This window comes from Ambystoma mexicanum, chromosome 10 (assembly GCF_040938575.1).
Source record: "Ambystoma mexicanum isolate Mex_15411 chromosome 10, UKY_AmexF1_1, whole genome shotgun sequence".
NCBI lineage: Eukaryota > Metazoa > Chordata > Amphibia > Caudata > Ambystomatidae > Ambystoma > Ambystoma mexicanum.
This window is the reverse complement of record NC_090932.1, coordinates 12,539,023-12,564,183: the sequence shown is the minus strand read 5'-3', so window position 1 is coordinate 12,564,183 and position 25,161 is coordinate 12,539,023. Positions and strand designations below refer to the sequence as shown.

At 48.4% G+C, this 25,161-nt stretch overlaps 1 protein-coding gene across 1 annotated transcript in view; it reads right to left on the bottom strand.

The window, feature by feature from the left end:
• LOC138492787 (probable cation-transporting ATPase 13A4) overlaps nucleotides 1-23,977 on the bottom strand; it is a 302,290-nt gene extending 278,313 nt beyond the window's left edge. The window contains exons 1-4 of the mRNA XM_069620146.1: nucleotides 23,701-23,977; nucleotides 14,272-14,651; nucleotides 8,487-8,660; nucleotides 7,680-7,817 (exon numbers count right to left, since the gene is read on the bottom strand). Coding sequence (XP_069476247.1) covers nucleotides 7,680-7,817; nucleotides 8,487-8,660; nucleotides 14,272-14,651; nucleotides 23,701-23,977 — 969 coding nt within the window. The remainder of the gene's footprint in view (nucleotides 1-7,679; nucleotides 7,818-8,486; nucleotides 8,661-14,271; nucleotides 14,652-23,700) is intronic.
• Nucleotides 23,978-25,161: the final 1,184 nt, after the last annotated feature.

Here is a 25,161-nt window from a genome sequence, read left to right as displayed (position 1 = left end):
TCGGGTGCCGGGTTTGTCCCGAGTTCCCTTGGCCAAGGGATGAATTGGTTTTCTCCTCCATTTTTGTGACTATCATCATTTCTGTTTTGCCTGGGTTCATTTTGAGGGAGTTGGAGTTCATCCAGAAGAATACATCGCAGAGGCAGTTTTCTAGCATTGAGTTTCTCTCCGGGTTGTCTTGTATTTTGTAGATTATTTGTGTATCATCAGCGTAGTTGTAGCAGGTGAGTCCGTGGCATTTGATGATTCTGATAAGTAGATACACGTAGATGTTGAATAGTAGCAGGGAAAAAGGAGGACCCTTGTGGTACTCCACAGGTGGAATCTCTCGGGCTGGATTTGAAGGGTTTTATCCATACGGTTTCCGTTCTGTTTGTTAGGAAACATTTGATCCATAGTAGGGCGGTGTCTGTTATTCCAAGTTCTTCTAATCTCGTTATGAGGGTGTCATGGTTGACTGTGTCGAATGCTGCCGATAGGTCTAGGAGTATCAAGGCAGTGCTTTTGTCTGAGTCTGCTAGATCGTCTCATATTGAGAGTAGAGCTGATTTTGTTCCTCTCAGTAGTCTGAAGCCAACTTGTGCCTGGTCTAGTAGGCCGTGCTCTTCTATAAACTCTTGGGTTGTTTTGTATATGTACGTTTCGAGCAGCTTGGCTGTATATGGGATGTTGGAGATGGGTCTGTAGTTGGAGAGGTCCTCTACATTTCCCGCTGTATCTTTGAATAGTGGCCGGATGTATGCAGTTTTGAAGGCTTGTGGCACTTTCCCAGTTGCGATGAAATGGTTGCGGACGTTCCTGTGAAATTCCATGGGCGTTCCTGGTTTAAGAATCAATTTGTATAAGTCACATGGGCAGGGGTCTTCGGGGACCCTGAGTTATTGCTTTCATTCACCAGTTTGACGAATGTCTACACTGATATATCTGGAAAGCTTCGTAGTTTGTTTGGATGTTCCTCCTGGGTGTAGGTAGGGGTTGTGGTCTGATCAGATGGTCTGCTTAGTATGGTTTGTTGGATTTTGGTGATTTTGTTTTTGAAGTTGTCTGCAAGGTCATTGCAAAGTTTTGAGGACGGAGTTGGTGTGTTGTTACATCCCGGAGGGTCTTTTTGATTTCCTTTATGATTTTGAAGAGTTATTTTTGGGTGTTTGCTGCTTCGAAGATTCGGTGGTCGTAGTGTTTCCTCTTTGCTTTTTGTATTTCCTTTTTGTATGCCCGGTTGTGTTGTAGGTATTTCAGTTTGTTCACTGCATCGTTTTGTTTTCTCCAATCAAGTTCTAGTCTTTGTTTTTTTCTTTTCATGGTGCTGAGTAGTGGGGTGAACCATTTTGCCATTGACCGTTTATTACAAGAAGTGAAGGATTTTTCTTTGGTGATGTTATCTATAGTAGTTATAATCCAGGAATGCAGCAGGGTTACCCTTTTGTCCAGGTCATCATCTTCCATGAGTGTTGGGTCTGGTTTGTTTAGCTCCAGGAGTTCATGCAGGTTGGAGTTTTTGATGGTTCTCCAATTTCTTTTCATGGTTTTCGTTGTTTTTTCAGGTGGACTGTTTGTTGGGGTGGTCATTTTGATTAGGGAGGGGATGATGAGGTGGTCGCACCAGGGTATATGTATTGGGGGTGCCCTTGTAAGGTGTAGTTTGTTTGCAAAGATTACGTCAAGTGTATGCCCTGCCGAGTGGGTTGCTCCTTTGACTAGTTGTTGTAGGTTCATTGCTGCTAGTTGGCTGGTTAGCGATTTTTGTATGGTCGTGGTTTCTCCTTCAGACCAGATATTGATGTCTCCGAGGACTATCGGGTGATTGTGATTGATGGCTAGGAGGGTGATTGCTTCCGTGAAGGCGTCTACGAAGGTTGCATCGTAGGTTGGTGGTCTATATATTAGTATGAATTTCAAGTTTGTTTTGGGGCTTGCTGCTAGATGTATGATTAGGGATTTGCATTTATCGATGTTTATTGGATCTTCTGATTTGATATCCAGGTGTTCCTTATGAATGATTGCCAGTTCTCCCCCTCTTTTGGTTTTTCTGTTTGCTTGGACACATTTGAAGTATTCAGGCAGGCAGTTGTTGAGGGTGATCTTGTAGTTGTCGTCTAGCCAAGTTTCTGTTACAAACAGGATGTCGATCCCTCCGTCGCAGAGCAGATTGTATATCTTGGTGGCATGTTTGGACATTGACCTGTCATTGATGAGGTTGCAGTGGATCTTTTTGGTGTGGTTTTGCTTGTTAGTTGTTCCTTGTTTTGGTTTGTGGTTGTTTGGTTGCGGTGCATTGTTACTGGCGTGGATTGGGGGTGGATGAGGATCAGCGAAAGCTGCATCTTCATTGAAGCGGTCTGCTAGATTGAAAGCTTGGCTGTTCATTGGTGTTGCTTCTCCGTTTGTGCCGGTTAGGTGGAGGTCTGTGAAGTCTTCTACTTCGTTGAATTAGTTAGTTAGGTTGATGTTTGGGTTGCTGGTTATAAGATCTTTGTCGTCGTTATGTCCGGTGTGGCGCGAGTGTTCAGGGTGTCCTTCTGTTCTTGTGATGTATGGGGTTATGGGGTCGGACTCAATCCACGTTCTTCTTGGGTGCTCCGGTCATTTTCCTGGTTGTCTCAGGCTGTTCTTTGTGTGTCTTGACGTCTCTGTGTTGCAGGGGTATCCTGGTTCTGGGGTTGTTGCCAGGTATGGTGTGAGATATAAGGATTTTTCCCTTTGGAAGTTTGTTCTGGTCGTTTTGGTTTTTGGCGTTGTTTTTCCTCTATTTGCGGTTGTTGCTTCGGTGGTAGGTTGGATGTGGGTGTCTGTGTCCAGTGCGGCCTTGTCTTGTGCCCTTTCTCGGCTTCCCTTCCTGGTCTGGGGCATTTTGGTGCTCACTGCGGAGGTGCCGATTGAGCCAACCGCTGCTGTGTTTTATGACGGGAGTGCTGGTATTTCTTCTTGTTTTGGTAGGCTTGGGTGCTTTTTTGTGCTGTCTGTTCTTCGGGTGGGTTGGTTTGTGTATCCTCAGAGCGCTGTCCGATGGGGTTGTGGTGTTGGGCATACAGTTGTCAGGGGTGTAGTTCAAAGTTAAGTGCCGTCTATGTAGGTCTCTCGGAAAAAGGTGACGGCGCTAGAACTATATTAACATGGTCTGGTCCTCACTAGGAGTATGTTAATGTGGTTAAGCTAAATTTGTGCTTGAGACTATGTCTACCTATGTTCTAGAGTCTCGTATGGTAGGAGGGACTCTAAGGAGTATTGTAATCCTTACAATGCAAACTTTGGCAGCGGAACCCTCCTAAATTTGGGAGACCTGTATAGTGGGAGAGGGGCCTATCAATGCAATCTGAATATCACACAATACAATTTGGGAATAATCTCCTTGATAATTTCGAGACCGTAGTATAGTGGGAGTGAGGACAATCAATGCAATCTGAATATCACACAATACAATTTGGGAGCAGAGCCCCTGCTAAATTTGAGAGACCTGTGTAGTGGGAGAGAGGCCTATTAATGCATTCTGAATATCACACAATACAATTTGGGAACAGAACCCCTGCTAAACTTGGGAGACCTGTATAGTGGGTGAGGGGTCCACGGCCAGCGGGTCAGATGAGTACCGTATTTCTTCAGGGTGTGGGAGAGACAGAGGCAATGGGAGCTAATAACACTGTTTTATATCGGTTTGTTAAGTGGCTAGAAGTATAGGGTAGAGTGTTGAATCTACTCCTAACCCAGGCCACTCTTACCTTACTGGTCCTTGTAGTTGATGGTTTATGGCTGGCCGCTGGCTTCCCCGGCTGACACTTCCTCGAGCCGCCTCTGTTGGAGCCGCCCTTGGCCTTGTGCTCTTAGCCGCAGGGCTGCACGGGCAGGAGGCTGCCCTGGAAAGTCCAGTGATGAAGGCTTAGAGGACCAACGAGAGTGGCGCTGGGCAGGTCGGGAGGCTAAGCAGGAAGAGGGTGTGGGGTGGGCACGGGCTGCTGGGGGCTACCAAAGGGTCACAGGGCCTCGGGAATATCAAATTAAAGGCTCGGCAGGAATGGGTATTGCGCTCCCCGTGCTCTGTCGCAGGGTCGGGAGGCGGGAGGAGGCAAGACAAACCAGGAGCGGTGCCTGGGGGAACGAAGGATAACGGGGAGGGGGCAAGTTTGAAAAACACTATAGGGGCACAGATGGGGTCACGCACCCTGCTGCACCTACCTGCTAGCTCTGGTGAAAAGGAGGCAGGTGGCTGTGCCGAGGTCACAAGACCTGAGCAGCTACGGCAGCAATAGCCAGTCAGGGGGGTGGGAGGGTAGGGAGGCGGGAGGGAAGCAAACCTGGAAGCGGGTGTGGGTGTTAGGCAGAATCCTGTGCAGTTCCCTTGGGGAACACTGCAAAAAGATTAAGACCACCGGAGTAAGCAGTAAACCCAATTGGTAGCAGTCTGCACCACCCAGATTTACCTGGTAGCTGTGGCTGAGAAGTCAGACTTCTCTCAAGAAGAGTAGGGCAGTATATAGAGTATACACAATAGGGCTAAAAACACAGTAGAGCAAACAAACACTGACCAGAGCTTTGTATAAAAAGTATATAATTATTTATTTAAAACACACTTTAGGCAATGTACTAGCACTCTAAATCAAAAGCAAGTTAAAACACAGTCAGGTAAAGTATACACACCTCCCTTAATAACTATTAGACAAGTCAGAATTAAAACACCACGATTTGTTAAACAGATGTGAGCGCATAACCTGATGGCACTCCAATAGTTCAGTTAAAGGGAGAGAAAAAGACAGAGCATAGAAATAAAACAGGTCCCAACACTTTTAGGAGTTCTCAGCAAGGGAATAAAAGGCATTATATAGTGAAGAGCCAAAGTTCATAGGCCAGGCCCACTTTAAATGGAGCAAAACAAAATGTGCCCAGGCTCACACGATTTAAAATGCACTAGAAGTCTTTGCAGAATGTTCAAAAGAGGTTGGGGTGATTCAAGAAGGTAAAGTTAGAAGGTCTGGGGCCAACCCAGTTGGAAAGCCAAGGATTTAAGGGTCACCTTGGGCAAACCGAACAAAGGGAGGCCAGGCAGGACACAGTACCTTAAAGAGAGAGGAAGCTCCAGCGGTGGCAGTTGTTCCTGGCAGTGGTTGGCAGTTCATTGTTTCGACCAGGGGAAGAGAGGATCTCATCGAGGAGGAAACGTGGAGTCGTTGCACTGCACAGGGATGAATCCAGCCGCGGAGTTCGTCGATAAAAGGTGCGTTCCTTTTATTCGCGGTCAAAGTGGTGAAGCTTGGCTATCCAGTCGCCTGGGTGCTTGGCACGGGCGATTCGACCATGAGACATCTTTGGAAGGCGAAAAGGGCAAACTGGTTGGTCCCACCAGCTCAGAGGAAGAAGACTCGTCCAGCAGAAGATCTTCTCTTGTCGTCGGGAAAGTGGTGAGCTAGTTGCAGCAGGGCTTCACCGGTGGTGTCGTTGTTGCAGATGGCTCAGCTTCTTCCCTCTTCGGATTCTTAGGTCCTGTGGCGACTTCTGAAGTTCCAGTCCCAAAGGCCCTGCTTTTATGCAGAAAAACCCCCATTCAACAGCATAGCTGTCACTCAAACATGCTAAGTGGTGAGCCGGGCGGCTCACCACTGGGCCAATCAGAACAGAGTGTGACTTGAGTTGCTAAGGCAAAGCAGTCCAGGGTGCCAATTCCCCTCCCCACCCATCCTGTGGAACCCAGACAGAGTGGCACCATTTGGAGGGCTTCTGTGGAGAGGCCTACCAAAAAGTGGAACAAAGGGCTCGACCTTGGTCAGAGTTACAGAGATGGACACGAACGCCATTTTAGAAAAGAGTTCTGGCAAAAAGACCCAACCGTTCATTTAATATTAAATAAATAAACCAGTGGTATCTTTAACATTGCACCAAAAAGTGGTGCGTTTAAAATCAATGGGAAAATCCCATAGGAGATATTCCGGTGGAATATTTTGCGTGGTAACCACTGCCACCAGCCAGAAACTCGATGAGGGGGGATGGGACAGTGCCCCCTCGAAAACAGACCCAGGGGCAATCGATTTACCCCTTACCAGTACGTCCATAATAGGATGGTTTGTACTGGTTCTGTTCACAATTTTGGACTTGTAAAGCCAATGGTGACTTTACATGCCCTGGGAGACAGTAGTCAGTCCCAGGGTATGGAGTCTATGTTTGGGGGTCACTATGACACCCCTGTGTTACTGCACTGAGGGTGCTGTGTAACACACATGAAAAACAGATGATACCCTATGGAGTAACAGACCCCATAGCCCAAAATCACAGTCAGAGACATATCTCAAATCATGCCTAAGAATGGGAGTAAGAGTCTCACTCTTAGCAGGAGAAAAAAACAAACCCCAAAAATCCAGCAAAGCTGCTGGGGGACTCACTAGGTTTGGGAAAATAGCCTTATGAGAGAATTCTCCCTAACCGTGGGGAGGGAACGAGGACCGTGAGCCGTGCTACAAGGGCCTGGGGGCCGCAGCAAATATCACATTAAGGGCACAGATGGAGATGCCTACTCACCGTGCTTCCCCAAGCCCTGTTGGTGAAGAAGGGTGGTTGGACCAATCACGGGGAGTGGGCGGTTATGGGAGGCGGGAGGAAGGGGAAGGAGCCGCAATGGAGCGGGGAGGGAGAGGAGGCTAACGGGCCCAACAGAGCCCAAGAGATGTTTAATAAAGGGCCAAGAGGGTTTCACAGGCCCACGACAAGCAAACACTCACCTGCTCAGCTCCACGTTACTGGGCGAGTGGTGTGCAGTGCTGGGCTCCTAGGCCTCAATGGATGGATGGCCAGCCAATCGGGAGGCAGGGGCGGGCTGTAGAGAGGAAACCAGGAAGGGGGGAGCCAGAGGGAAAGGGCTGGCAACGGGGCTTGGGCCTGTTGGAAACAAGATAGAAACCGGGTCTGGAGGCCCAGGGGGACTTTCAGAGGCAGAAAAACACTCACCTGCTCAGCTCCACCTTACTCCTTTCATATTCGTAGAATTCTTTGCACTGCCGACACAAACCCTGATTCATGGAACTGTGCAAATTGTATTTTTGCGGTCCAAAGTCAGTGCACGTGGTCATTTTTGCAGTACAAAATTACTTTGCACCACCTCTGGACGGCAAAAATACACTTTGCACAGTTCCATGAATCAGGGTTTGTGTCAGCAGTGCAAAGTCACTTTGAACCATGCAAAAATGTCTATGAATCAGGGCCTAAAAGTAGACATAGAGAACACACGTCCATCTACTGCACCTTCTCACAATATGAAATGCAAGGATTAAACAATGCCTGACCAGCTAAGGAACCCCTGGGGCCCAGGTCTGCCCCTGATACCCCAACCCTCACCTCTAGACATGGGCAGCAGGAAAGGCGGCCCACAGCTATGCGCAGAAGAGTCGTTATGATCTAACTGACGTGCCAGACCTGGACTCATAGTAAAGTCTCTAGGTAGTCGTTTCCTGCATCCGCCTTCAGTCTCACCCCTCCCCCACCCCACAGTCGCTTTCGAGAAACCGCTTCCCTGCCGGCGCTTAGAGGTGATTTCTGGATCAGTGGGTGTTTAATGTGACACACGACGATAACACCATTCTTACTGAGGCACTCGATTTGTTTTCATTTGCTAAATTAGATTGGGGGCGGGGGGGGGGTAATATGATTGTCTGCAAAGTCTGATATAACAGGAGAGCCCTGTTCCTGCAGCGATGACTCACCTTCAGGTCAGGCTTTCGGATTGCTCGGTTAATGATGGACTTTTCATCCGCAATGAGTGGGTTCTCTGAGTTCTGCAAACCTTGGAATTGCGTGAGACGCATCCAGCGCACCTTCTTGCGGGTGTACTTCTTCTCATCCTGCGAAAAGAAGACCCGTGGAAAGGACACATCTCAGAAGCACTTCAAAAAGACGGCACTTTGCCGCTGGTGAAAGGGAGTACACCTTTCGAATGGAAAGCAAATGGCATGCACGGATATAGTTCAGTGTCACTCGAGTTCTGGGCCCTGCTCCCTCAACCTTTGGCCCAACATACATTTGATTTTTGGAAAGTAAGTCTGCATCTCAAAGAGTGAGATGTTGTGCCCCGCCCCAACCACACCCGCGTCCAAAAATACTAGGAGCCTGTCCCGCAGTTTACTTACAACACAAAAATGAGTTTATTCAATAACTTTTTAAAAAGTCATTGGGTGTGAGTGTGTAGTTGAGGGGGGTCACTGATTGAGGGAGGGAGAAGGCCACCCAGGAGCATTGGGTGTCAGTGAGGCACTGATTTAATAAGGCAATGAGTGAGTAGATAGGTGAGTGAGTTAAAGTATCAGTGTCTGAGTGAGGGAGGAAATGAGTAGGAGAGACTTTGTGTGTTATTTGGGGTGTTTTGTGGTGCCTCTCGTGTCGCCTTCCAGCCACTTCACAGCGCTTTCCCACCCAGTGGACTCTATGGATGCGGGAGGGAGTTGGGTGGGTGGTTCATTTGGGTCAGGATGTCTTGGGCAGAAGTGGTGGTTCAGAAGTTGAATGCTACTCACCGTGGATCTGAGTAACACGACATTGGCTTCCTTCAGCGAGCAGGGATTGCAGTTCGCCCACACACTCCATTCTGGCTTCCAGTAGAATAGGAGCAGGAGGACCCCCACAGAGAAGATGTACCCCACGATGCAGAGCGCGATCCACAGGAAGCTGGCTCGGTAGCCAAAGATCTCCTGCAAAACAAAATGGCGACTATGAACTAGTTTACCAATTAGAAATGACTGTAGTTGGACGGTTATGGCAGTGAGTAGAATATGTTCAGTTGAGAATTATTTTAAATAAATGCCCCCTTTCTAAAAGTAAGCAGTTTAATGCACGATCACCCAGCACAATTCAAGTACCTGTTCTAACACCTGCTACATACAAGCTCCCTGTGGGAGGGGGGTCTAGTTGCCGCCTTTAGCCCCTACTGGGAAAGACATCCTAATGTTCTCCCCCCATTTCTGTGATTTCATTGATAATCTCCTAGGCCCTCAATCTTAAAGCCCTGGGAAGTAGCACTGGGAAGTAGCCCGGCTGCTTCTTGGGAGATCCACCTGTGTGAGGCGCTGTCTAGATGCCTCCATGCCCTCAACAGGGCTCCTCATGCCTGTGCATATGAGTGGCCTGTGCCCAACCCACGTGAGAATAGGAGGGCGGACACCACGCTGCCGCGTAAGGAGCAGCCCTTCCCTGGGTTCCAGCCTCATCACTGATGTTCCTCTTTCATCTCCTTTGAAACTTTTGTTATTTTAGCCATTTAAAAAGGTCTAAAATAAGGGATCAGTTGCAGGGAAGGCGATGCATGTAAAGTGCAGCTGTTGCACGAATACGCACTTGCATTTCTGCAGGCAGATCAAGCCCGACAGGTTTATTTGGGCAGGGGATTCAGAGCCTAAAAGAACTGGTGTAGGCAGTAGAGGGCCGTAAGACTAAACCAGTATGTTTTCCCAGTTTGAACTTTAAATCTTGCCTGCGCTGCAGTCTGACCATTAGTGCTCCAATGATACCGCCCTCACCATCAGCTTTCAAGAGTCGCCTGCATGTCCCCATACGGCTCTTCTGCCCCTCCCCCTTCCCCTTGAACTAGCCCCTGGCTGCAGTGACTCAAGTGGGACAAACCACTGCTCATCTGCCCCCTCCCCCACGATGCTGTGAATAAAACCAGGGCAGTCTGAGGGCTCAGGGTTTGGATAACAACAGCGGCATGGCCCAGTCTAGGCTTTCTTTTATGAATTGCATTATGCGAATTGTAGTATTGGTTCGCTTCAATACAATTAATTGGAGTGAATTTTGGGACGAGACATGCACTGTTTTCATCAGTGACAGTAACGTCGCATCTCAGCTCACCACAACACAACGGAATCTTGAAAGTGTGGATGTCCTGTTGTCCAGGGAGCCCTTCTTATGGTAAATGCAACATCTTGGACACGGACCCTACATGAGTCAAACACACATTTCTCCTCCGCTTTCGCACCCCACACTCCCACGTGTAGACAGTCACCTTCCAAATAATTTACCTACCACCACAAACCAACACGGTTTTCTTTAATGAAATAAACCTGATCACCACAGCGTTCATCAACAACATTGCTTATATCTCACGCAGAGACCTCAACCTGCCCAGAAGTCAAGCGAACAAAAAAAGAAGACCGTCCGTGTGTGACCTACTCAATGCCATGGACATCACAGAACCAACTCACACCTTAGGCAGCACACCAAACTGACACCGTGTCATGGGGGGACCAAGAGCTACTGCCCCTCCCCCTGGTGATGGACAGATGGACATGTCACTTACAGCTCTTGGCCCTCCCTGGTCCAATATTCTAAAGATGAAAGGCATTAGCCACTGAGACAACAGCACTGTCCATGTCCCAGGTTCATGTGCACCCCCTGCACCATTTGGTCTTCTATCCTCATAGCACTTCCTCCACTATCCGTTCCTGTATCATGCTCTACTGTCCGTGTCCCTGGTTCATGTTTCTACCTCGTCTGCATCACCTGGTCTTATATTCACACCCTCTCAGCACTTTCTCCACTATTCTGTTCCGGTATCATGCTCTACTGTTCGTGTCACTGGTTCATGTTTCTACCCCCCCTGCATCCTCTGGTCTTATATCCACACCCTCTCAGCACTTTCTCCACTATTCTGTTCCGGTATCATGCTCTACTGTCCGTGTCCCTGGTTCATGTTTCTACCCCCCCTGCATTCTCTGGTCTTATATCCACACCGTCTCAGCACTTTCGCCACTATTCTGTTCCGGTATCATGCTCTACTGTCCATGCCCCTGGTTCATGTGCCCCCCCTGCATCATCTGGTCTTCTATCCTCATCCTTTTAGCACTTCCTCCACTATCCAGTTCCTGTATCATGCTCTGTTAACAGAAGCTGATGAGTGGTGTCTTAGAGCAAAAAGCACGCATGATGAGGAAGATGAGACAGCGATTGTGTTAGATGGATAGGAGGGCACATTTTATTGAAACTTGGTGGAAAGAACATCCATGAATGCAAAGAGAAGACACGAAGAGATAGTGATGTACAGGAGGCAGAGAAAGATAAGAGGGTGGAGGAAGAAAGAGAACGAAATGAAAGGATGACCGGGAAAGGGGAAAGACACAACAGAGAGAGGAAGAAAGAGATAGGAGGAATGAAGAATGGGAAAGGGTGAAACGTTTATAGAGACTATGTAAGGAAGTTGATGACATCATGAGTAGACATAGATTGTTAGACAATGGGAAAGAAAATGTCATAAGAGAAGCGACAGCCCTCTAAGCCCCCAAATCTACACCCCATTCTAACTCACCAATGCCCAAACCGCATGCCTCTGCTTACACATGACTGCTTTCAAAATGGTCCTAACAGGAAATGTGTGCCATGGCACTGACTAGTCACGTGCTGCCCAGGCAATTACCCTCCCAAAATAACTCTGCCCCTCTCCCATTTCTTATTCCATCGTGTCTCCCCATACCACTACAATAGCACAGGTATCAATTTACTGCCACTACTCTCTACTGCCAACTCTTCAATCTTTACGAAACCTGTGTTCCATGGTTGGCAAAATCTGCTCTCCATTAGCACTCAGATGAATTCCTCAACTCTGTCAGCACTCAGATTAAGCAAATTAACAAGGGGGGGTCCTGGAAGTCCATCTGCCAGACATTAGTCCTGGTTACGAGAGACTTGCCCAGAGTCTTTAGCTCACTATCTTTCACATATCTCTTCTCTGTGAAAGATAGTGAGCTAAATACTCTGGGTAAGTCTCTCATAACCACGACTAATGTCTGGCAGAGGGACTCCCAGGACCCCCCTTGTTAATTAGCACTCAGATTAACACAAGCACCCCATCCGCACTCAAATTAATTTCTACACTCCACCAACACTCAGATTAACTGTTACACTTCACCAGCACTCAGATTGATACCTTCACTCCATCAGCACTCAGATTAACTCTTCCACCCCACCAGCACTCAGATGAACTTCTCCACTCAACACCCATAATAACTTCTCCACTTCAGATGGACTCCTCCACCCCACCAGCACTCAGTTTGTTATACCTCCTCCACTTCAGATGGACTCCTCCACCCCACCAGCACTCAGGTGAAGACATCAGATTTCTAGCAGTGAGTTCCCAGTGAACCTCCAGCCTCGTCTTCTTTGGCCGCCAAACATCTTCCAATTTCCTCGTCCTAAAGGCCCATTTGGGGGCACTAAAATGGACCTCCAGAAACTCCAGTTTATCTAAGGAAAGCTGCGAGTGGTGTTGTGAGGGGGTTCAGCAGGTGAGGCGCTGGCAATGTGTAGGCACAGGTCTGAACCCCGGAGAGGCTGACTCATGCCTTCCTCCTCTTGCTCTGGATACATGTAGGGTGAGAGGATTGATCCCTGAGCAGGGCAAGAGGCAGCCTGGCCGGGACTGGCAGCAGAGCCGTGTGTATAGCAGTGTGGGCTGCATGAGGTGTGTGCCAACACCAGCCTTGGTGATGCTGGCACTGGGGGTAGGGACGCGTGTGGTCACGTGCTGTGAGTGAGGCGCTGATTGGGTGATGTCTGGATGTTAAAAGAATGCTTCCTGCTGATTGGGTGCACACAAGGAGACTTATATTAAAAACAAGCTTTGTAGACAACAAGGAAAGGTACTGTATGTATGTTATTCAATGTACTTGTTACTTTACTTTATTACATTTGTATGGCGCACCATAAACCCATAGGTGTGAGGGAGCAGACAAAAACACAGAAAAAAAGAGAGATGAGAGGCCGAAAGATCTAATGGAAAGAAGAACCGCAAACCAGGGGCAACTAGTTGAAGAGGAAGGTTTTAAGGCCCTTCTTAAATGTATTCAGGGATGATGAGTTTCTCAGTTGGTCTGGCAGAGTGTTCCAAAGTGCCGGTGCAACAGAGGCAAAAGCACCACATTGTGCCTTTTTGCCTTTGACTCTGGGCTGCTGGAGCAGGTTGCGGTTGTTGGACCGAAGGTTTCTGGTCGAAGATTTTATTCCAATGTACCTTTGCAGGTAGGTGGGCATCTTGCCCTGAAGGCATTTATATGTGATGACCATGAGTCTAAAGGAGATTCTTGAGTCCACAGGCAGCCAGTGTAGTGCTCGACGTGCCTCTGAGACATGTACCCTATATGCAAGACCAGATACCACTCTAACAGCTCCATTCTGAACCAGCTGAAGGCGTTTGATGATTTTTTTATTGGAGCCTGCTAATAGGCTACAACAGTAGTCTAGTTTGGAGCCGATAATGGCTCGGGCAATGGTCTCAGCGTTGGATTGGGAGATCTATGGATGCAGGTGGGACAGCAATTTAATATAATATTTGGCGGAAGAAGCGGTACTGGCCACATAAGAATTCATCTTGAGTGATTGATCCAAAACCACGCCCAGGATTTTAACCTTAGGGAGTGTGGAAATTAGAGCGTCTCCAAGCTGGAAACGTTTGTAAGTTGGCTCTAGTTTGGCTATGATGCTATCAGATCCTACAACCATGAGTTCTGTCTTGCTGCGATTGAGTGCAAGATTATTCAACATCATCTATTGCTCTATCATAGCAAAGATGTGATTAAGTTCTTTTTCATCCTCCGAATGCTGGCCTGTAAGAGGGATGACACATTGAGTGTCATCAGCATAGTTGGGAAAGAGGATGCCCTCATGGGCAAGATGGGCAAAGAAAGGAGACATGAAGATGTTATAGATGCACGGCGACAAACTGGCGCCTTGTGGCACTCCAAACAATGTCTGAATTGCTGGTGCTTTGGCATTGTTGGCACATACCCTGCTAGACCTATTGGATAGGAATGAAAGTAGCCAGTTGGTAGCGGCCTGCGAACAGTTAGCTACTGACATAAGCCTGTCTGCTAACATGGCATGATCGACGAGATTGAACGCTGCCGATTGATCTAGAGAGATCAGAAGAGAGATCTTTTGAGAGTTCATTCTTTGTAGTAACTGTGACTTAAGGTCAAGAAGCGAGGTCTCCGTACAAAACCCTTGCCTGAATCCTGACTGAAAAGGATTAAGAATAGGGTGGACGTTTAGATGTTGAGCTATTTGAATATATGCTACTTGATCCAGTATCTTGAGCAAGAAGGGAGTGTTAGTTATGGGCCTTTAATTTGTGGGGACGTTTTGATCCAAGTTGGGTTTTTTCAATAAGGGAGTAACCCATGCTTGTTTCAAATCGTCTGGGACCGTACAGTTCTGCAACGAGGCATTTACAAATTTACATATGGCGTGAACAAGAGAGGGGGGACAGGTTTTGATAATTGTCGAAGCACAGGGATCCCCTGTACAATTAGTTGCCTTGAGTTTATTAATAATGGAAGCCAACTCCTCCTCTGATATAGGTGTGAAATCAAAGATGGGGATGTTGGGGTCCCTAATGAAGGTGTTACTAACTAGGTCGATACCTGGTGTGTCAGAGGCTGCTTTTTTGGTTGCTATAGATTCCCGGATACCATCCAATTTATTTGCCATAGCGGTCTGAATATCCAGACACCACTCGTCATTTTGAATAATGGCGGATAGTGCCGGTTCTGGAACAGACTCTTGTTCTTTCAATATTTTAAATAGTTCCTTAGAGTTCGATATAGCCCGGGAAATTCTGGAATCCAGATAGGATTTCTTGGCATCAGTAACCGCTCTTTTGTAGTTTTTAGCAGCTTCCTTATAGTTGGAGAGTGCTGTGGAAGATTGATTGGCTTTCCAGAAATAGAATAGCTTGAGAGAGAAGGCTTTGAGGGATTGGAGTCCGGCGAAAACCAAGGATTAGTGAGTTTCCTTTCAATCGGTTTCTTTTTGTCTTTTATGGGAGCAAGAGAGTCTGCCACTAGTTTAAGATTAGAACAGATTTTGCAACCACAATACAATAAAGTGGTTCTGAGTTATTGGTATCAATGAATGCCTGTGGTGCTACTGCCTGACCTGCAGATCTGCTAAGAAGCATCTAGCGGCCCAAGATTTGCTGAGAAAAGAAATGATTCCTTGTTTTATGGACGTGCTGTGGGTGTGGGGGTGCATGTGTCTCGAAAGCCTTGATCTATAATGCAAGAATGATTTTCACATTGGATGATTATTTAAATGTGGTTCTCCTGAGGAAGGTTTATTAACATCCGGGAACCGAAACATGTTGACAAGGTGATAAGCAACGATGGATTTCGTTGCTGGAGTGTGTCCAGCTGTGTGCGAAGTAAGTTACATGCACTAAGGCGTTCTTTTAGACGCACACTTTTTATTGATTTGGTGCTGTATATGTGTTTTAGTTGTTATTTACAAGGTGCTGTATATGTGTTTTAGTTGTTATTTACAATTTGTTATATTATATGTTGCACCAACTGTGGTTGACACTTTTTTTAAAGATGTCTTCTGAAAAGATAATAACATTGTTTTGTAATAAAACATGTAATTGGTCAGCTCGGCTCAGTTGGCAATAGACCTGTGAGTTCCGTATTAAGGTGTGAACTTTGCTTATTCAGAGGTCGATTCATTGACTACCACTACATGGGGTAATAATCACATATAGCATTAAAGTGCTTAGAAGCGGGAAGAAGCCGGTATGAGGCACTAGGTTGGTGGCTAACTTTGGGCAAGTCGCAGCTGGCGCAGGGACGTCCAGACAGAAGCGAGAAGGAGGTCACAGACCAGCTGGAGTGGGAGTTAAGCAGATGGAACTCTGCCCGCAAATAGTGATCGAGAAGCCAAATAGTTGAAATTGCTGAAATATAGGGAATAGCAGACCATGAAGAAGACTCCAAATAGAGGAGTGGCCTTCAGCGCTGGCCAGGGCTGCTCGGAGGGTGTCTGACACCAGGGATGCCACCTGCCTGCCTAGTGCTCTTCTGGCTTCCGGTCAAATGGACAACTTTTACAAAGCACTTGAACTTAGGTCGGTCACACCACTGTGCAAGGGAGCGCTCGCTTTGACATCTGTGCAGAGCAAACTCAGCCTTTCATTCTTCCGAGGTGGATAAATGAGCAGCACACACCAGCGCACTCCGATACCTGAGGGTTCCTAGCGTTATGATATGATATGATATGATATGGCATTTATAACGCGCCCATACACAAGTGTTTCAAGGCGCAACGAGGCAAGGGGGGAACAATGGGAGGACAAACAGCGATCCTACTAGGCCAGGTGTCATTCAGATCGTGCAAGTGCATGGGAAGGGGGGAATGGAAAAGTGCGCAGGGGGAAGGGAGAGGGGAAGTGCAGTACATGGGAAGTGGAATAAATATGACACATAAACAGCCAGCTAGTGGCAAGTGCAAGGAAGTGCAGACATAAGTGCTGGTAGGGGGACTGAAGGGATACAGAAAACAGTCCCCAAGTGCAGAGGTTGCCAGGGAGGCAGTGCAGGTGGGCAGTTGACAGGGCCTGGCCAAGAGATCAGAAGGGTGGCCAGGTAGCCAGTGCAACTTCGGTCAGGAATTCAGCAAGGGAGAGGGGGAGAGAAAGCAGAAGCAAAGAGGAAGGTTTTGAGGTGTTTCCGGAACCGGAGATGGTTCTCCTCAAGTTTCAGGGAGGCAGGAAGGCTGTTCCAGAGGGAGGCCCCTGCAGAAGAGAGAGATCTACCAACAACTCGTTGCTTGCAGAAGCGACTGACCCTAAGGGAGTTGGAGGCAGATGAGCGAAGAGCTCGAGAAGGGAGATATTTAGGTAGAGAGAGTTAATCCCAGAAGGCCTTGTGTACAATGCAGAGGGTTTTTAACTTAATCCTCGCAGCCACTGGGCGCCAGTGCAGAGATTTCAGTCCTGGAGAGATACAATCCCTGGGCTTGAGGCCAAGGACAAGTCTCGCAGTCCTGTTCTGGATAAGTTGCAGAGGGCGGAGAGTAGAGGCAGGCAGATTTAGATAGAGGCTGTTACAGTAGTCCAGCTTGGAGAGGACCAGGGCTCTGGAGAGAGTGAGCTTCTGGGGGAAGGAGAGGAAAGGAAGAATACCTCTGAGGAGGTGCAGCTGGTAGTGTGACTTCTTAGAGACGTCAGAGATGTGAGGGGAGAAGGAGAGTGCAGAGTCGAAGATGACTCCTAGGTTTTTAGCCTTGCAGGTGGGAGTGGGAGGAGGGCCAAGAGAGGCCAGCCAGAGAGCTACAGGGAAGGAGGGAGTGGGAGTGCCAATGAGTAAAATCTCTGTCTTACTGTCATTAAGGCAGAGCCCATTGGTGGCACACCATTCCTGGATGGCAGACAGACAGTCAGAGATGAGGGAAGGAGAGGAGGAGGAGGCCGAGGGTAGCCTGAAAATTAGCTGGGTATCATCTGCATAGCACTGAAAGTTGGGGCAGAGAGCGGCGATGCGGTGGGCAAGAAGTGCCAGATACTGGTTGAACAACCAGGGGGAGAGGTTAGATCCCTGGGGGTCCCCACATGTAGAGAAAAAGATGTCAGAGAGGAAGGAGCCAAGTTGGACCTGGAAGGGTCGATCAGAGAGGAAAGAGGTCAGCCACACCAGAGCCTGGCCAGTGATACCCAGGTTATCACAGAGACGGTTGAGCAGGATGGCATGGTTGACAGTGTCAAAGGCAGAAGAGAGATCAAGCAAGATAAGAACGCAAGGGGTGTTAGAGTCGAGGTTGGAGAGCAGGTCTTCACGGATGTTCAGGAGAGCAGTTTCCATGCTTCTGGCAGCTCTGAATCCAGACTGATGCTCATCGAGGCAGCCAACAGATTCAGTGTGGAGATTAAGCTGGGAGATGGCCAGTTTCCCCAGGAGCTTGCCCAGGAAGGGAGTGATGGAGATTGGGCGATAGTTAGCCAGGCAGGAGGGGTCGGCAAAGGGTTTCTTAAGAAGAGGGTGCACAAGGGAGTGCTTGAGGGGGGATGGGAAGACTCCAGAGGTGAAGGAGTGATTGCAGAAGTCAGCCAGGGCTGGAGCCAGGGAATAAATGTGGTCCTTGATAGTTTTGGAGGAACAGGGGTGAACCTGTTTCGACAAGACTTTCGTAGATCGGACTTGTCTAGAAACCGCGTCTGGAGAGAAAAGGGGAAAGGCAGAGAAGGAGGGAGGAGGGGTGGCTGCAGAAGGGCCAGAGGAAGAGCAGGGAATAGCAGGAGGAGGGTGAGAGAGGGAGAGTGAGGACAGGATGTCCTGAGTTTTTTAAATGAAGTGAGAAGCCAGTGCCGTGCAGAGGGCCTGTGAAGGGAAAAGAGAGATAGAGACTGCAGCAGGATTGGCCAGTTCCTTGCAGATTTTAAAGAGTTCAGCCGAGTTGTTAGATGCCACAGCGACGCGGGCTTGGATATCAGCTCTCTTCTTGGTGAGAACAGAGAGACGGTATTGCCTTTGCAGCAGGTGGCAGGCCAGTTTGTCAGAGGATGAACCTGAAGCACGCCATTTCCTCTCTGCCACCCTGCACTTGCGCTTAAGGGTGACGAGGTCTGAGTCATACCAGGAGTTGCACTTGGCTTTGGGCTTCAGGCGGATTCTCATGACATTCTCATGACATTAGATGATTCTTCTTATTTTGAGCTCAGCATTTAGTGAGCTTTCTGTTCACTCCTATCAAAAATGGCTCTGCAGCCTGAATAAGCATTAGCAAAGCCAACCGTTTGGGCTTTTGTGTAAGCATGAGATAAGCATTTCCAGGCCTGCTGAACATGTCTGCAACAGGTGGCAAATGGTGCAGGTACCTGGGCATATTAGGGCAGTGCCTGCCTATGCAAGAATCAAATATGTACACTTTGGCAATGATTGTTTTTAACATGAATACAGTGCAAGGAACAAATGCAAGGGCACACATATTTCGTGTTAATAAATGAGCTGAAGAGATAGTCGGTGAAGACATTTTAATTACAGCAGAACTGGTTCACACAGCTGCAATTAAGCCCTTACCTTTCAGAAGACCGCTTGGAAATAACACTGACATCCCCTTAAAAACACCCAGCGCTGCTCAGGGTTATGCGGGTGGCGTTGAGCAGGTAGTGGCAGGTTGTGAGTAGGAATGACCATAGAGTCTACCATGTGCATAAGAGTTCAATGGACGGCTAAAACCTAGATATGACCCACAGGCTATCTGTCCACCCACACCCCACTTCTTTCCGACCTTAACCCCATTTCCAGGGTGTTCGTCTTCAGGAGACGCTAAAAGCCCCACGGAACTGCCAAAGGTAAGAAATATAAGAGCCCTTTCAGCCAATAGAAAGCCTGGAGCTCATAACTCCGTGTTGGTCTGCTTCGCTAATTCCAGGGCTCCGGGTACTGGACCGCCCGCGGGCTACGCTTGCACGCAGTCACCGGGCACGGGCCACATACCCCGCATCGTGGCCCTGCAGCTCCCGGGGCTCGGGTGGTTGTACCGGGGAGGGCGGTACGGGAGCCTCGGCTCAGCTGCGGTGATTGTGTAACACAGCGAGCTCCCGGCATGTGCAGTGTGGAGGCTGCAGGGAGCCGGGGGGGAGGCACACACTGCAGGTTCCCGTGTCCCCACTCTGCATCCCTCTGGAGGCGCGGGGGGCGAGCATGGGGGGTTGGGGGGGCTTTCACAGTCCCTTCCGATGCAGGGTGCCGAGGGGCAAGACGGACTCCTGACCTCAGACCCTTGGAGCGGTGAGTCCAAACTCCGTGCGTGTGCTGGAGCTGCCAACCTCAGCTGGGCTCAGAAAGCGAGAGTGCGCGTCGCCAGGCAATGTGGCAGGGCACTGCCATGCAGGGAGAGATGGACGACTCGGAGTGTGATCGGAGTGTGTCACTGAGCGTGTCAGCGAGTCCGCCGCCGTGGGCACCCCCTGAGTGTAACGTTCATCGCGCTGCAGTGAGCGTGTGCGTGGCTGAGTTGTGTACGCTCGTGTTTTCATGCTGCTGTCTATTAATTCGGTATATGGCTGAGTGTATGACGGGCACTGTACAAGTGTAACACGGAGTGTGCTGAACATACACGCCGAGTGTGTCGCTGAGTAGGCAGATACGTGTGCCCCTAAGTGTGCCTTTAAGTTCGCCACTGAGGTTGCTCCTCTGAATGTGTAGTGCAGTGTGTCGCAGAGTGTTTCACTGAGTGTGCACCTGAGTGCACCTCGCTGACTGTACTTGTGAGTGACTTTGAGTGTGCTAACATTGTCAATGAGTGTGTCACTGAATGTGAAGCTAAGTGTGTTCCTGAGTGGGCATTTGAGTAGTCCAGTGAGGTTGCTCCTTTGAATGTACCGTTGACTGTGTCACTGGGTATGTAAGTACGTGTGCCGCTGCATGTGCTCCTGTGACTGCACTTGTGTGTGCTCTGGAATTGTCATTGAGTGTGTCAGTGAGTGTGCATTTGAGTGTGCTGCTGAGGTTGCTACTTAATGGGCAGCTGACTGTCACTCAGTGCGTAGCTTACAGTGAACAGCTGCTACTCTGCGGCCCCTGTAAATTCAACAAACACAAATGTGAGGAGTTCGACCATCCGCACGGTGTGTGCGCACTCGCCTGGGATTTAAATCGTTTTTAAATGAAATTGAATGATGGTAGATCAGCTTTGAAAATGTGGGGCTAATCCACACACATTTTCCTATGCTCACCGCATGACGTACACATAGAGCTGTGTACTCTGGCTGGACAAAGCCCACAGGCGCCGTACTCCCTGTCATATTTAGTAGAGATCTGACAGGTGGAGTATACAATGCATCTCAGAAGGGGGAAGGACAAACCTTCCTCCTGCCATGGCCAGCCTGTTTATCTAAGACTCCATGGATCCGCCCTATCATTTTGTTGAACCTCGCAGAATGGTGGCACCTATTAACATAATTGGCATACTAATAGAGTGTACTTCAAACAGGCCCATATGGGGCCTGGCTGCAGAGGTTAACACAGGAGACAGGAAACCCCAACAACCTTTCATATGCACTGTGTCAACCTTATGCCAGCTCCCACCTCTCGATAGTCATCTCCGCAGGAGGACCCCATTCCGAAGGTATGAGAATGTGGTTTGCAGAAGCCAGAAAGTCTGGTCATGCCACAGCTTTAAGGAATACCTGCCACTTTAATCAGGAACCAGAGAGAGAGCTCAATTAACTTGAGAGAACCTTTGATCCACAACATACAGGAAGATGGGTGGGACTTAGTATTACACGTTTTCACCCTTTTACCCTTTCTGTTGCAAAGCACTCTAGTTATGACCTCATGCATACAGGAGATTGTTGGTGGGAACCCAGGATTGGTTTATTAAGGTAGGCTTACCCTACACCAATTACTGTGGCCCATTTGGCTTTAAAAGAGGGTCAAGCCCTTCTTTTGGGAGATCGTCTGAAAACTTTGCAAGGAGTAACAAGAACTAATTTGGACCCGAGCTGAAGGTGCAGTCTACCTTACATCTTCTGCCAGTGAAGGAAGGCCAGGAGTTGCAAGAGGGAAGCAAGATCCCGCCCCTAAACATCTCCAAGGGAACAGAGGGAGATACTGAATACAGAGGACCCCCCAGCCGTTCCAGATCCAGTACCCAGCCGGCACACGGCATGCTCTGCAGCAAGCTTCCTAGGTGGGAAGTGCCAGAAGGTCTCTGAACCCGAAACAAAGAACAAGGTAGCTGCCTGCAACAGATTCCACAGCTGCGGGCCATCCGCCTTAAAGGATGACCCAAGCCCATTGAAGAAGCTGGGAGGAGTGCATCGACAAGCATCTACCGACGTCCGCCTTAAAGGACATTTTCAAGCCACTCGAGCCCCTCGAGCTGCAACCGACTGCACCGCTGACTGATGTTACGCTGCAGTCGCTAAAGCCACCTGAGATGCCTCTAACAGTACTTCAGAACTGCCGACCAACACCGAGACAGCGTTTTCTGACCCAGAGCCACTGTGTAGGCCAGCCACGCTCGCTGGACTGCTGCCGCCTGTTACCCACAGCTGTCTCCTGTCTTCAACTCTGTCGCAGAAGCTGCAAAGTGCCCTGAAACCGACTCTACATTGTTGAGGACGAAGAACATCTGCAAGCACAAGGTGCATTGTGGTTCTGTCCCTCTGGCCCTTCTCTGAAGGCCCCTAGTGACATTTTATGACCTATTGGTCTGTTTTTGCTGAAACCAGCTCTCCTTGAACTATTGCTATTAATTACATTACCAACTACCCTCCTGTCAGTATCCACGGTGTATCCCCTTTTCCTTCTTTGAAACGGTCTGTCCTCTGCATTCCTTTACAGGCTGAGTCGTATTTTGTAGTGTGTGGATTAGTGAGGCTAGGCAGAGGTGAGCTATGGTGGGTGGGTTGTTGGGGCTAAGCAGGTGTGAGTTATGCTAGATATGCTAAGGAGGGTGGTCGTGGGTGAGCCAAAGAAGGTGTGGGTAGAGTGGGGCACGGTGGGGATGGGTGGTGTTACCGTGGGGTGACGTAGGATAGTGTTGGCATAGAGAGGGGTATAGTATAGAGGAGAGATGTACTTCATGGTTAGAGAGGGGCACTGAAGAGGGGGTGAGGTTGGAGAGGGGACAGGAAGGGTAGATGGGGGTTGATTGGTGGGGCCAGAGATGAGGTTAGAGTGGAGGTTATGGACAGAGTTGGGGAAGAGGATGAGATCGAGTGCGGGAGAGGGGAGTTGGTCTCAGAGTGGAGTGGATTAGAGCTGGGAGGTTTAGATGGGTGGTGTGCAGGTGTGGAGTGGTGGTGTGGTGTTGTGGTGGTTTGGAGTGAGGATGCAGTTGTATGGAGTGGTGGGTAGGTGTGGGGTGGAGTGTGGGTGTGAACTGAGTTGGCATGGAGGTGGAGTTGGTGTGGAGGTAGTGCGGATTGAGTGTGTGGAGGGGTGAGAATGTTGAGTAAGGCGAGGGTGGTGTGGAGAGTGGTGTAGGGTAGGGTGTGGTGGTGTGGGGTGTGAGTGCAGAGGTGTGGACGGTTGTTCTGCTGTAGGGTATGTATACAGTGGCAGTGTTGTATCTGTATAGCGCACCAGGCCCAAGGGCATCCGGGCCCATATCTTGGCATAGTAATTACATCACAGTAATAGTTACAGTTCAGATAAACAAAGACACAATGTACAGGAAATACAAGAGAGTAAAATAACAGTGTAAGGTGAGCGCAATATATGCAGTACCATTATACATAGTATACAGTATGATGTGCAGCAATGTTTACAGTTAGCATGATCATAAATACAGGTGCTAGGCAGGTGGTGACCGAAACAGTCCTAAGTGGCATTAGGTTTGTGTAGTGGACAACCACAGTTTGGTTTTTCGTTTGAAGAGAGTTGGAGAATGTTTGGATCTGATGGTTAATGGAATTGAATTCCATAACTTGGAAGCGAGGACTGGGAAGCTAGTACCCCCAGCATTCTGCAGTTTGTATCTAGGGATGGTCAGGCAGTGTGCTTGAGCCGATCTGAGTAGCCGGGAGGCGAGTAGTGAGAGACACGGGAGGCAAGATAGATGGGGGCCTTATTGTTCAGACATTTATGTGCGAGGGTAAGAGATTTCAGAGAAATTCTTTGTGTTACTGAGGGACAATGTAGACTTCTCCTTATTTCGGAGATGTGTGAAGATCTGGCGATTTGAGGGCAGCTCTAATGGCGTTATTTTGGATAACCTGTAGTTTGTTAAGGTTACTTTGGTAGGTCCCTAGATATAAGGCATTACAGTAGTCCAGTTTGGACATAACCAATGTCTTGGCCAAGATAGTGCAGTTCTGTGTGGTTAGGAAGGGACGGCATGCTGTGATGAGATTACATTTGTAAGCGGATGCCGAGACGACTGCGTTTGTTTGTCTGTTAAGTGATAAAGTGGACTCTAGGTAGATTCCTAGTGTTTTGGTGTCAGTGGAAACTTTAATAGAATTACCATCAATGTTGAAGGTTTTGAAGGAGGGGTCGAGTCTATTCAATCGGTGTTGAGAGCCCAGGATGAGGAGCTCTGTCTTGTTATCGTTGAGACAGTGCTCATGCTGGAACATCCAAGCTTGGATGACTTGAAAGATGTCGTTCAGGGCTTTAGTGTCCACTAAGTAGTCACCTGTGATTGGAATGAGTATCTGGGCGTCATCAGCATAGTTGGTGTAGGTGACACCCAGATAGTCAAGTACATCAAATAGAGGTTTAGTAAAAACGTTATAGAGCATTGGTGAAACGCATGAGCCTTAAGGCACCCCGCAGAGCACCGGTGTAGGCTCTGCTGAGGCGGTAGGCGAGAAAACCCGCATCTGTCTGTTATTAAGGACGGAGCTGATCCATTTCGTGGCTTTTTCAGAGAAGTGGGCTGCTGATTTCAAGTGGCAGCAACGGATTTGATGGTTGACCAGATCAAATGCTGTTGATAAATCGAGGAGTAACAATAAAGCCATTTTACCATTGTCTTTTAGGTCCTCAATTTGAGTTTTAAGATCTAGTAGGGCTGTTTCCGCCCCATGCTTAGGCCGGAAACCAGATTGTCTTGTGCCAAGAAGATTGTTATTTTCTAGATACTTCTGAATCTGTAAATACGCAGCCCTGTCCAAGATTTTCAATAAGAATGGGACCGTGGTGATCGGCCTGTAATTGGTGGGGATACTAGGGTCCAGCGTAGGTTTTTTTAGCAGTGGGATGACCCGTGCATCCTTGAGGTTATCAGGAACAATGCCCGAATGGAATGAGGCATTGATAAAGGCGGTGATGAAAGGGGCAAGTTCATGTGCAGATTCCTTGATGATGGGGGCGGGACAGGAGTCACCCTGACAGTTGGACGGTTTCAGTTTACTAATGATACTTTCTAACTCAGTGATGGGAATAGGAGCAAAGCTAAAAGGGGTGGAGGTTTTAGGTTTATTAGTCATGAGTTTAGTTTGGGATGAGGTTTGGAGGCAGTTTTGTTTAGCATTGATTTTACACTGCAAGCTGGATATTTTGTTGAGGAGAGCTTTTTGAATATTCTCGCACCATGTGCTGTCCTTATTACAAATATCGGGAATGGAGGAGGGGGATTCTAATTCTTTAGGAATTTTAAATAGCTCCTTTGTATTAGATTCAGCTTGTGAGATACATTGGTTGCACATCTCTTTTTTAGCTTGCACAATTGCTTCCCTGTAGTTAAGTGTTGCTATGATGAGGTTGTCTTTATTAACATCGCAAGGATGGCTTTTCCAGAGTGCTTCAGCATTCTGTTTTTCTTTGCGTAGTGTTCTAAGATGTGAAGTGAACCAGGAATTAAGATGGGCACGCTGTTTAGTTTTCCTAATTTTGAGAGGTGCTATGGTGTTGATAGCTTTGAGCAAGGTTTGGTTGAAGGTGTCCACCAAGACTGTTGGGTCATCATGTGAGAAGGCACAAT